At 40.2% G+C, this 12,744-nt stretch overlaps 3 protein-coding genes across 3 annotated transcripts in view; 1 reads left to right on the top strand and 2 right to left on the bottom strand.

Moving 5' to 3' along the window:
- gtf3c6 (general transcription factor IIIC, polypeptide 6, alpha) overlaps window positions 1-990 on the bottom strand; it is a 32,318-nt gene extending 31,328 nt beyond the window's left edge. Inside the window, exon 1 of the mRNA XM_004069670.5 lies at window positions 867-990. The gene's annotated coding sequence lies outside the window, so the exon portion shown is untranslated. The remainder of the gene's footprint in view (window positions 1-866) is intronic.
- On the top strand, window positions 891-6,252 carry si:ch1073-390k14.1 (deoxyribodipyrimidine photo-lyase). Its single transcript, XM_011476188.4, has 9 exons — window positions 891-1,109; window positions 2,656-3,250; window positions 3,359-3,661; window positions 3,764-3,936; window positions 4,018-4,102; window positions 4,206-4,438; window positions 4,518-4,712; window positions 4,796-5,021; window positions 5,115-6,252. The coding sequence occupies exons 1-9, from the start codon at window positions 891-893 to the stop codon at window positions 5,636-5,638; spliced, it is 2,553 nt and encodes an 850-aa protein (XP_011474490.1). The 3' UTR covers window positions 5,639-6,252.
- gcsha (glycine cleavage system protein H (aminomethyl carrier), a) lies at window positions 6,242-10,790 on the bottom strand. Its single transcript, XM_004069671.5, has 5 exons — window positions 10,542-10,790; window positions 10,272-10,354; window positions 10,097-10,160; window positions 9,390-9,521; window positions 6,242-6,800 (listed from the first exon to the last, which is right to left on the bottom strand). The coding sequence occupies exons 1-5, from the start codon at window positions 10,690-10,692 to the stop codon at window positions 6,703-6,705; spliced, it is 528 nt and encodes a 175-aa protein (XP_004069719.1). The 5' UTR covers window positions 10,693-10,790; the 3' UTR covers window positions 6,242-6,702.
- Between the last annotated feature and the right edge of the window lie 1,954 nt (window positions 10,791-12,744).

The raw sequence follows: 12,744 nt of genomic DNA on the forward strand, positions 1-12,744 counted from the left end.
TCACTGTTCCCTGCTGTGCACATCCAAAAGGTAGTCTCTGTCTCATTAAAAAAATCAATTACTTTGCAGGCCTCCAACAACGCAAACACTGAAAGAGATTAAACATTCACTTTTAGGTTGGCTGTCTCCTTGCTTTGTTTTTCAGCCACATTTCAGACGAACACCCGAAAAGGAAGAGCCTTTATGTCACGATTTTTTATGTAACCCTTGTGCCATCCTAGGCACTTTAACGTTGGGAGTGGGGTCATCTAGACCCACTAGACAGTGCGCTGAACCTTTTTCTTCAATGATTTGTGGTCTTCACTGGTGTCCATGGATTACTTGAAGTCTTTCTAACTTTATCATGGTAGGAATAACACGTCAATACAAGGGTGGGGTCATCTAAGATAGCACAAGAGATATATATATATATATATATATATATATATATATATATATATATATATATATATATATATATATATATATATATATATATATATATATATATATATATATATATATATATATATATAAATATATAAACATTTTTAATGGCTAAGAAGTTACTTTACTGAAGCATTTATTAAGGCAAGTGTTTATTAACTTATTCAAATGTTATCAATTTTTTTTTACTGCACACTGCACTCACACACAGCTACACACACTTGCCTCCTTAACATGGTTTTGATTTGTTAGACTTGTGCGCCCCCTACCGGAGATCGTCCATCATTACAAATCTGCAGCTTTGCAGGTTACACAAAGTCTGGCACGTGCCTTGTGTAACTCCAAATCAGCTGCTGTTTGGTAACACGCGCTCGTGTTTTACACGAAGAGGCAGGCACCTGGGACACGTCTGTCCAAACCTGTTAATCTTTTTCGCAAACCTTGTTACTGCCGTCCACTTAAATATGCCGCCTTCAAAGAGTGACCAAGCTCTGGTGAGTGAGATGCTGAAGGAAGTCCTGGCAGGTCGAGAAGATCCAGAAGGGTTCTTTGCGATCTGTTTGTCTGTCCTGGGTCATCGTGAGACTTACTCGGTGTTCCAGACACTCATCAAGCCTCTGTCCACTGCCAACACTAGTGTTCACTCCACGCTCACCTTAATCTACGAAGAATACTTTTCTAAGGTAAGTTGTGGTCAAACCTAGAAGGTTTACCATCTAAAGCCTGTCTTAAATGTTCAGACAGGGCTAAGAAAGATTCTACAAAAAACATCCGTCTTATGTTTGTGTATTTACGTCAATTAAAAACGTGTTTAGGCTATTTTAAATCTTTCGTAATATAATTATTATTAGTGAGCTGCTTGCAAATCTTGCTGTAAACCGATTTCCTTGTTTTCTTCTTAACTGTTTACATTTCTAATAGGTAAGGGGAATTTCCACAAAAAATCAAAACAAAAAGTGACGATTTAAATTATTATTTCTTAAATAAGTTACTTGTGCTCTTGAGGCTAACGGCTAGTAGCTTGCATGTATTTTCGGTGTTGAACATGTAAACTAGCTATTTACTAAAGCAGGAGAAAATGAAATGGAACAAATTATTACCGTAAAAGGGGACTGTTAAAGGGGTAACACCAGCACACCTGGACGTTTATGCAAATAAGATCCAATCAGCCAATCACGTGGAGGCGTTTTTTTTTGTTCTTCTAAAAGCTGATTGGTTTGTATTCTTGTTTGCGTGCACAATTATTTTAGCTTGTATTTGCTGACATGTCTTGGTGTCTTTTAAATTTTTTTTACATTTTTCATGTATTATGTCTTTATAAATTGTCCTGTCAAAAGGGGTGGAAGTTGTGTGTAGGTCTGGGGAAAGGGGCTCTATTTAATTTTTCGTGCTCGTTTTAATATTTAATTTGTTTTTAATGGGAAAAGTGCTTTATAAATAAAGTTTAATTTAATTTGAAACGCATCTCAGGCGGGTGCATTTGGTCACAGCGTGCCTTTTTTGAAAGCCTACGCCAATTTTAATTAAAGTCTTTGTATTTCAGTTCAAATCAAGTCTTAAAATTGTCCGTCATGTTTATATGTCTGCTGGAATAAAGGTGCGAAGCTGCCTAATGCTGGGAGGAGGCAGTTATTTACATTATGTTTATGTGGGATTTTTTTTAAGGACAACAGTGACTAATCCTTGGGTAAACTAATGCATTAAATATATAAAAATGAAAAAAGGCTGGGTAACAGGCACAATTCAAACCATTCAATTTTGATTCACTATTTGATTTAATTTACAATTTCTTGTGATGTAAATATGTCTTCTAAATATTTTGTTAGTTTTGTTGGAGATGAAAACTTTTCTGGTAACTAGTGATTATAAACTACAAAAGGTCAAACTTTCATGTATAAAATTATATTTTCTTATAAAGAAACAATGGAAAACACATTTTAGGCTGAAAAAAAATCCAATAAACTAAAATAAATACATGTAATTGATATTGAATCCAGCCCAGATTTCATAAATGTTAAGTTGCAATCATTTCAAATGAGTTGTGACAACACTTAAGCCTTTGCAAAGGCTTTATTAAGCTCAATAAACTGTCAAAACATTAACTAAGCTGAAGCTTGAAATACTTTATTCATTTAAAAGACAAAAGTAATGACTAAAAATATTACCTTTCCAGAGAAAAACTGAAACAAACCTTAATGAAGATAATGTGTTATTCCATTTTACCTCTAGACTGAAGATGATGACCTGGAGCTTGCTTTGGCTTTGTCTCTTATGGAGATGGAAGATCAACAGCCGTCAACACAGCACATGCAGGCTGAGGTCAGAACCAACCAAAGCGGCCCATTTCAACTGAATTCAGCTTCCATGTCCCTGGAGAAGAGCTCAATTAAGCCAGAAGACCAAGTCGGCAGAGAAAATGACCCAGTGGCAAAATCTGGACTCAAAAGCAAGGAGAGCCCCAATTCAGAAAGTCGGGATATTGCCCCTCAGAGAGGCACACACGAAAACCAAGCACAAACCAAGCAAGATGCATTCAAAGAACCTCAAAACCTCGCGAAAGATCAAACTCTGAATCAACCTGAGGAACCAAAGCGCTCAAAGAGCAGACGGAAGCGGAGAAAAGGAGCGGCCAGTCTTGTAGGATTACCCGGTTCTCCATCAGCATCTCCACCCGTTCTGCTTTGGTTCAGGAGGGACTTGAGGTTGTGTGACAACCCCGCTCTTAATGCAGCACTAGAAATGGATGCACCCGTCATCCCCATCTTCATATGGAGCCCAGAAGAGGAGGAGGGCCCAGGAGTTACAGTGGCTGCAGGGGGAGCTAGTAAGTTGCTGAGAAAAACAATGAAAAAGGAAAAACAATATGAAAACTTTCTATATGCTTTTATGCTAGTTGTCATTTAATTATCATTGTTTTCTTATTTTTTGCCAGGCAAATATTGGCTTCATCAGGCTTTGGCTTGTATCTGCACCTCTCTGAACCACATTGGCAGCCGTCTCACTTTTCTGAAGGCAGATGGAGAGGAGAAATGCTCTCTGCCAACCCTAAAACAGCTGGTGAAGGAGACTGGAGCAAAAACATTATTGGCTAATGCCTTGTATGAACCCTGGCTGAAGGAAAGGGACGATATGGTAGAGTCGACTCTGCAGAAAGAAGGTGTCCAGTGCAGGATTTTTCCCTCCTACTGCCTCAGAGACCCTTACTCTGTTAGCACGGTAGGGGTGGGACTCAGAGGTTAGTCAAAGTTTGACGGTTTTCTATAACAATTCTAAAATACGCGTTTTGATCAGAGTTAAATTAGGATACAACTAATTATTGCTTCCTCCTGTCATGTAGGAATAGGTTCCGTTTCTCACTTCATGAGCTGTTGTAAACAGAATCCAGGGTCTGCTATAGGGGTTCCTCTGGACCCCCCACAATCTCTTCCAACACCTTCCTGTTGGCCACAGGGTGTCCCTTTGGAGGCACTCGGTCTGGCACGCATGCCCCGCAGGAAAGACGGCACAACAGTGAGGGAACAAATCTTTGCCACGCTCCTAACGTAAACCATGCAGTCCTGAAAGTCTTCTAAAAGTATTTTCTTGCTTTAGATTGATTGGGCTGCCAACATTCGAAAGTCCTGGGACTTTAGTGAAGACGGAGCTCATGCTAGGCTTGACAACTTTCTTCGTGATGGTGAGACCTCTCTAGCTTTATGGTCAGCGATTCTTGGAATCTCTGGAGGAACGCCACCGGACTCCAGTGCATGTACAGAGCAGCATCTTTCCGTGCGTTTCAGGTGTGTACAGATATGAAAAAGAGTCTGGCAGGGCAGATGCTCCAAACACAAGCAGCCTGTCTCCCTACCTTCACTTTGGCCAGCTCAGTCCACGCTGGCTCCTGTGGGACGCCAAAGGAGCACGCTGCCGGTCTCCAAAATTTCAACGCAAACTGGCGTGGAGGGATTTGGCATACTGGCAGTTAACGCTGTTTCCCGATCTTCCCTGGGAATCCATCAGACCTCCATATAAGGTTGGAGAATGTCTTAATTCCTGATTTTTTAAAAGAGCTTTTTGCAGAGATTACATTCTTGATTCTGTGGTTTTTACAGGCGCTGAGGTGGAACACGGATCGCAGCCACCTCAAAGCCTGGCAGCGAGGTAAAACAGGCTACCCTCTGGTTGATGCAGCCATGCGGCAGCTGTGGCTGACCGGCTGGATGAACAACTACATGAGACACGTGGTGGCATCTTTTCTCATTGCATATCTCCATCTTCCATGGCAGGAAGGCTATCGCTGGTTTCAGGTAAAATTCTATCCTTCACGTTCTCCCATCTTACATTAGCCAAAAAAAAATAACTTGACCAAAACAAACCTTGGCACGTTTAGGACACCCTGGTGGATGCCGATGTTGCCATTGATGCGATGATGTGGCAGAATGGAGGCATGTGTGGCTTGGACCACTGGAACTTTGTCATGCATCCTGTTGATGCAGCACTGACCTGTGACCCCTATGGCCACTACGTCAGAAAATGGTGCCCAGAACTGGCAGATCTTCCGGATGAGCTCATCCACAAACCCTGGAAATGTCCTGCGTCCATGCTGCGGCGAGCAAGTGAGGAGTTTATTAATTGTTGTCAAATGAATCTGCTCTTAGAATTATCCAAACATATTTTACTGACTTAAAATGTAAATCCTGTCTGTTTAGAGGTGGTGTTTGGCGAGACATTTCCTGAACGAATAGTTGTCGACCTGGAGGAGCGGAGAAATCAGTCCCTGCAGGATGTAGCTTCAGTGCGTAAAGAATTTGGACAGTTCGTGGACAAGCGCTCAGGCTGCGACTTGGTGCCTTTGCCCCCCCGGCTGGTCGCCGAGGCCCTGGGGTTGTCCCAGAGGGATGGAGCTGTGGGAAAGCAGTTTCTGCTCCCTGTCATCACCCGCATGGAATTCAAGTATCAGCAAGACGATCCAGACGCGGCATCGAACCCTTATAACGCTGTCCTTAAAGGATATGTGAGCCGCAAGAGGGATGAGACCATTGCCTTTCTTAACCAAAGAGACTTTACCGCCAGCGTGATGCACGAGGGAACGCAGAGGCTGGAGAGGCTCGAGCGGGACTACCGCAGGATGGAAGGGCTTCCCCCGCCTCCTTCCACTCAGGGGAGAGCCAGACGAACTCCAACAGCCAAAGACAGGTTCTCCATAGTTCCTGGTGGGGCGGTCACTTCATAGGAAAAAGATAAAATAAGAGACTCAAGAGTTCCATAAATATGAAGCTATATGAGGAAAATCCACCATGTTGTGAAACAAGTACTCATGGCAGGACTTTCTGCAGAATCCTAGGTTACATTTTGTCTCTACTCTGGCCTCATTTTTTTTTATATAAAACTTGCGATTTATTGTGCAGGTTATGTGTATATATTGGTAGATCTTTTGGCGCTTGCCTCAAAAGTAGCTTGCATGCCAAAAAGGTGTGGGCACCCCTGATCTACAGCCTATCAGGACAAACACCTTAAAACAGTCTTCAATTCGGTCCTCTGTTTTATATTAAATTCCTGAATTCTAAGTGATGTAGGGATAGGGACGAGTACTGTTAAAGCACTTAAGAAAACTAATTGGGATCTGGTATATAAAAAATTTAAATCAATCTGTTACCTTATACAGACAGAAACATCTATTTTTGAGTAGGATTTTACCTTTTTTTGTATTTATGGTGTGACTTTATATTTCCAAAGAGGAATAATGCCAACCATGATCCAAGGTTTGTGTGCTAAAGGAGTAAATAGTTTGGTTTTTATGTGCATTTGAAATGCTAGGAAATAAACTACGACAAAGTTAAGAACCCACGAGGAAATGTTTATTTTCTAATTGTAAAGGTCCCATGTGCACAGTTCAACTGTCAAACCTCCAGTGCATGCTAACGACATTAATACAAAGAAAAAAGTGCATTTCTCATTTAACAGTGTTCTAAATCAGAATTCTATAGTGTCAAAAATATGTCATTGACATGAACTGGAAATTAATCTACATACATTAGGTCACCATCACCACTGTTTGGGGATTCAAGGCAGCTAGATCACAACACTGGCTGTTTTTAGTCGATGCAGGCAGGCAGACATGCCCGCTAAAGACCTCACAGTAGGCAAAAGATTCCCTAAAGTTAACTGATCTAATACACTGGCACTTCAGCAGCCTGGAGCTGGGAAGCTCCACAGCTCCTCATAAAGCGTTTGTAAGTGACAGGCACATCTACTGCCAGTCATTTTGAAGGGAGGAGGGTATGCAGAACTGCTGGGTTAATCTTCAATGGAGCGGATGTATCTCTCATACGCTGCCTCATCCATTAGGCTGTCAAGCTCAGCAGGCTTGGCAATGGTCATCTTCATCAGCCAACCTATAAGGGAATCAGGTTCAGCCGTGAGTCAAGGTCAAAGATGCTTAATGCCAAAAAAAAAAAGCAGAGCGCTTTCAGAGAAGATTACAGGCAAATACATTAGAATTCAACAATGAAACTTGGAAATGCAACTATATGATGCAGCAGCATAAAGATATTTAAAAATTCCATATAAAAAAAGACATCTGACCTCAACTAAAGGTGTTTTGCTCCTAATGCTTTGAATAATGGAGAACACTGCCATCTGTTCTCCAATAAGAGAACTGACAGCAGGACTCTTGATAATCCTGATTTTATTCCACCTTCATTTCTACTTCACTGATTCATATCATTGCTTAATTATCTTTTCCTTTGTAAAGCTGGATGAGTTCCTTGTATATTTGTGATATTTTTGGTCTAGTTTTTAATTTGATTATAAGAAATAATTAGCTTTGCATTTCATACAAATTGAAGGCCAACCCATTTTGCTAAAAGATATAGGCAGGGGTGAAAGTAGAGTTTTGTTAATGCCGGTACTGTAACAAATGACGCCAACGTAAATCTATCAATTATATTGATATTAGAAAAGACCATTTAGATTAAGACACTGTAGGTTTATTTTACCACAAGGTCAAAATGACCATGTGCATTACAGCAGACAACACATGTGTGATGACAGCTAAAGATGATCAATCCTATGAGGTTCCATTTGTGCCAAAAATATGAAAATATGTTTTTGGGGGGTGTCCGTGTCCCTGTGGTGTGAGTTCTGGTCCTGGCCCCTGGGTGCCAAATTTCCAACTGTGGCTGAGCCTGGTCGGGCCATGTTTACAACACCTCTTGTGGACCCCCTTCTCTCCTGGGTGCCCTCCTCCTGGGCGGGGGCGGATGGCCCCTGCCTTGCTCCTTCATGGACCAACCATGGGCTGGGTGGGTGGCTGCCTGGAGCGCGGGCCGGGTCTCCCTTGGGGGGTCCTGGCTCGTACGTGGGGTTGGGGCGGGGGGATGCCCAGAACTCCTGGGTGGTGATGAGGTGCTCGTCTGGGGTTGTGGGCGCTCCTCTCGGACGGGGCCTTGCGTTGGGCCCTCCCGGTGCGGCGGGGGGGCTGCTCTCCTTGGGCCGGGGCTGCGCTCTCTGTCTCCGGCTGCCTCCCTGCTCTCTGTCTCTTGGGGCCTTGTGGCGGTCCGGCTGGCCCTGGCCTGGGTGACGGATGGGATCGCCTGGGGGGCGGTTGTTCTGTATCTGCTGCTGCCTGCCCCCCCCATAATCATCCTCCTATCCCCCAATCTCTAATATCCCTCTCTCTTCTTCCCCCCTTTCCTTTTAAGTCCGGTCCAACACAAAAGAGTTTCAAATATGATTAAAATTAGTAAAGTTTGGCCTCGATTACAAAAGGGGTTATTCAGACATACCTCTGGTTTGTCAAAAGATTCATAACCCCTGTTTTTAAAGTAAAATATGTCCAACACAAGAGGCCCTCAGCTCTCATCTGTTTGCCCAGATGTTGGACAGGACAAGTTAAAAAAAAAAAAAGTTATTTAGACTATGACTTCAATTAAATCTGGTGATGAAACTATTATTTAAAAGTCTTTTGAAAAATAACTGATCTTTATCAAATATGTTGTTACAAATCTGATGGATAGAGGAGCAGGCTGGCCAAAAAGAGCATTATACTGGTCCTGAGAGCGCCATCTCATGGTCAAATAAATACATAACAGATTAAAAAGAAAAGATTGAAAACCAGCCAAAGATTTTGACTGTTATTTCCATAATTTGTGACGCGACCCACTAAAATTTGAGAAGGTAACTCACCTTAGATGTTTTGTAAGGTCTTTGAACACTCAAAACGAAGAGACAAATGCCACTGTATTTATTCAACAATAACACTTATTACACTCAGTTATATTTTAAAAGACTTTTAAATAATAGTTTCATCACCAGATTTAATTGAAGCCAAACTCAAAATAACTTAAAACAATTGGCAAAAGTCGCTTCGGGACCGTGCCCCCGGACAACAAATCGAACGTATCCTGCAAGTCGCGAATGCTCAATGTGTTTGGGGAAATGAGAGAATAAGCGGATAACGTGAAAGGAAAGAGGGATGAAAATCACATTTTGTAGTGATGATAAGACTAAAAACCACAGAGACGCTAAAATGACGAGATAAAGTCCTGCCTGGTTCACAGTTTTAGCCCGCAGCTGCTTTTGTTTGTGTGTTAAAGCAGCAAAGAGCGGCCGCACAGCTGGCCTTCCAGCTGGTACGGCGTTCCTCCGCCAGATCTTATACCGGTATGCAGCACCGGACCGTACCGACTTACTTTCAGCCTTGGCTATAGGTAACATAGCAGGATGATTGATGAGAGAGTGTGTTAAACTAAAACTACAGTATTTATTTATACCAGCAATAATAATTCTTAAAAGGATTTCCTTTTAGGATCATAGCAAACAAATGAAACATCTGTACGATAAATAATTGGTGAAAAAACTGTGTTCGTTATCTTTTAACATAGTTTTTCAGTAACTAGTTAATCTAGTTTAGAAATACTAACACCATTTTTTCCATCTGTTGTTTACAGAGCAAAGTCAGCAGCATGGTTAGTATTACTCACCATCTTTATAGCAAGACTTGTTTACCAAACCAGGTTTATCGGCCAGCAGTGAATTAACTTCTACAACTTCTCCAGTTAATGGGGAATAAAGCTCACTGGCTGCCTTGACACTTTCCAGAGCTCCAAACTCATCTGCAATGGAGGATTTCACAAACTAAGCCAAAATTTTACATAATATACAGCACTTTATAATAATCAAAAATAAAAAAGATTTAAACCAGTTTAACTTTAACTATGCAAACCTTATACCTTGAAATTTACATATGTTTTTTTTTAATTCCTCATTTTTTTAATAAAATCTTAAATGTGAAATCTGATTGCTACACCCAAACTTAATTGATTTTTATTGGTCAATATTAAATTGAATAATAATATAGGGTTGCATGAGACTGATCAACTTTATGGATCTAAATTGAATCAATTCAGGAATGTCATGTTAAGGCCAGGCATGCAGTTATTGGCACCAGCAATAAGAAAGATTAAAACGTTCTTAAAATGTCCTTCAATAATAATAATAATAATAATAACTTTATTAAAAGAGTGGAGCAGAATACTTGCAATCTTCAATCATCCAGTGTAAAAATATAAAGCATGAACCATAAACAACTGCAAGAGTTGTTATTTTTAGCCTCATGACTTCAGAATATTACATTTAAAATGTAAAAAAAGATATAATATTCCTTCAGATCTGCCAGCTAACTTCATACCTTGCTGGGCCAGCTGTGTCCCCACTTCTGGTAGTCCACAATAAACTACATCTCCCAGGGCTTCCTGCCAACGAACAAAGACAAGGTCAAAGCCCAAAGTGCGGCACATTCCGGGATCGTGTGTGAACTTAGCACGAGCTCGTCTGCCAGAGTCAACACATGGCCTGAAACGTACTTGTGCAAAGTTGCTTATGCCGACTGTCCCTATTCCGTCATCTTCGACTCGAACCCATTCATGTTTGTCTGTAAATTTAAGCGCTGTAAAAATAAAAATAAAGCAACAGCTCAGCACACAAAGCCGACAGGTTCTTGACACTGAAATGCAGGAGCGTCGACTCGAAACATGTCACTTTCTGCAACAACTTCACGGCATGCCATGATCTTGATTCGCTACGAAAAATGTTGGCTAAACAAGTTGTTCTAAACGATTTTCGCAGTGATGTACCTGCAGAGAATCTGCTGGAAGACGCCAAAGTCCTTCGAAAAAGGGGTTTGACTGCCAGCGGTGCAGGAGACAGAGATCCAGAGCGGGAGAGTAGAGGTAAAACAGAGGAAAAGCTGGATGACATGGAGCGCAGCAGCGCATAGGCAGCCATCTCTGTCGCTGGCTTATGAGACTCGCCTCCTTCTTCGTTGGTGTTAGAAATACAAGCGGTACTCTACTGCCCTCTACTGGACAGTTTTTAAATCCGCCTTTTTGGGGGTTTGAGGGCTGCTTTTTATCATGTAAAGATTTATTTAATAAAAACTATTTAATATGGATGACAACTTATGCTCCTGTGAAAACTCTGTTGAGACAAAAGTTCATTTATTTTTTGAATGCACGAAAATTCAAAGACATTCAAGAGATTGGAATTTAGACCTTGATTAAATTAGAATAGAGCTCTTCAGAAATGAAGAGCTCTGTTCTAATTTAATCATCTGCTATGCAAAGTTTTTTTTTTATTAATAAACAAATAAAGAAAATAAAAGACACTTATTTTTCACTGAACAGGAAATGTACATGAACATCATTAAAACATATCTAGGGAAAAACATACTGTGATAACTTAATTTCAAATAGATGTGATGCAAATATATGGGGAAATATTTGTTTTGTTTTGCTTTCAAGAAATTGTTCTATCTCAGCAGCAGGTAGAAAGAAGCTGGAGAAGCTGGTGAGGAAGGCCAGCTCCGTCCTGGGGTTGCCACTTGACTCAGTGCAGGAGGTGGGAGAAAGAAGGAAGGTAGCCAAGCTATCATCCATGATGAAGAATGACGCTCACCCCCTCTGACAAACTGATACACCCCAGGTGTCTGAGAGAGCGGCATCATAGGTCATTCCTACCTGCTGCTGTGAACGTGCTCCCAGTGATCCAACTGGAAATGTGTTTACCTTCGTCACTTTGCTCTATATCACTTTAAAAAATGGAGTTGTTGTGTATTTTTTAAAATGGCATTACTACAACCACTGGTGCAATTTTCTTTTTTATTTTTGCTTTTTTGTAAGAAAAAAAACAACAAATCTTTTTGAACTGTACATACAATCCTGCTCTATTTCTGTATATCTGCTGCTGCAATATAATTCTGCTGCACCATTGGAATTTCCCCATTGTGGGACAAATAAAGGATTATCTTCTCTTATTTCATGTTATTTTCCTTTTCTGCCCATTACGCTAAAAAAAAGCTTTGCAATGCTAGACTTATTGTTTTTTTCATTGTCTGTTGATCTGTGTTTGTTCTTTTCTGGCTACAATTGCTAATTGTTTTACTTTTTTGTTACCTGCATGTGAAGTGAAGCCATGTTCAGCCATGTTCTATCATTTATTTAAAAAAAAAGTCAAGTAGAAAAGCTGATTGTCAATGTTAAAGTAGAAAAAAAGAACTACAATTATTATAAAATATAAATCAGTTCAATGCACGTAAACATACAAATATAACTCACATCATTATCAAGGTCGTAAACAACCTGCAACCGTATAACATACTGAAATTATTTACTAAAAGATAAGAAGAGAACCCATCAAGAGGGCATCTGTTTTCAGTTCACAAACCGGAATTTCTTGTGGAATCTCAAATGAAAAAAATGTAAAGAAACATACAAACATAATATAATTTACTTTTTTATATGCCAGGCAGATAATTTAATCAGGAATTTGGATATAAACGTATAACTGCAAAATGTATAAAAATGATTTTTTTGAGGAAGTTTGAAATAAAAAAAAGTCTGTCTCAGCTTTTCAAATGTATATCGCTTTTTTACCTGTCAATTGCTGTTCTCTTTAATTTTTTCAAGGAGTCCTATTTCCAGTGCTATTGATAATGTTCCAAAGACAGCCAGTACTACTCTACCACATATTCTTCTAACGAACACATACTGTGAAGTACAGTTCTTTCTGCAACCACCTAAAACATAAGTAGTAACAACAACAAACTGAAGTGTTTTCAACAAAACTAAAAAGTATACAGTTGAAATGCAGTTCAACAAGAGTGTTTCATAGGAAACAAGTTGATGTTATGGTGGCAATTATGGGATGTATATTGCTTTATCACTTGTATTTTCAGAGAGGAAAGCTTTCATAAATAATTTTATTCATAAACTTAATAGAAAAATCTATCAAGATCACCATATATAGAATCAGTTCTATTTAAACCAGCTCATGGGTCAC

This window comes from Oryzias latipes, chromosome 6, assembly GCF_053564925.1.
Source record: "Oryzias latipes strain Hd-rR chromosome 6, Olatipes_Hd-rR_3.1".
Lineage (NCBI taxonomy): Eukaryota > Metazoa > Chordata > Actinopteri > Beloniformes > Adrianichthyidae > Oryzias > Oryzias latipes.

Excerpts from the sequence above, each read along its gene's own strand:
- si:ch1073-390k14.1 (XM_011476188.4), top strand. The coding sequence starts at position 891 with ATGCCGCCTTCAAAGAGTGACCAAGCTCTGGTGAGTGAGATGCTGAAG. Across the intron at positions 3,662-3,763 it reads GGTAGGGGTGGGACTCAGAG|GAATAGGTTCCGTTTCTCAC; the intron begins GTTAGTCAAAGT and ends CCTGTCATGTAG. Across the intron at positions 4,103-4,205 it reads TGACAACTTTCTTCGTGATG|GTGTGTACAGATATGAAAAA; the intron begins GTGAGACCTCTC and ends CGTGCGTTTCAG.
- gcsha (XM_004069671.5), bottom strand. The coding sequence starts at position 10,692 with ATGGCTGCCTATGCGCTGCTGCGCTCCATGTCATCCAGCTTTTCCTCT. Across the intron at positions 10,355-10,541 it reads TTCCAGCAGATTCTCTGCAG|CGCTTAAATTTACAGACAAA; the intron begins GTACATCACTGC and ends TTATTTTTACAG. Across the intron at positions 6,801-9,389 it reads CAAGTCTTGCTATAAAGATG|GTTGGCTGATGAAGATGACC; the intron begins GTGAGTAATACT and ends ATTCCCTTATAG.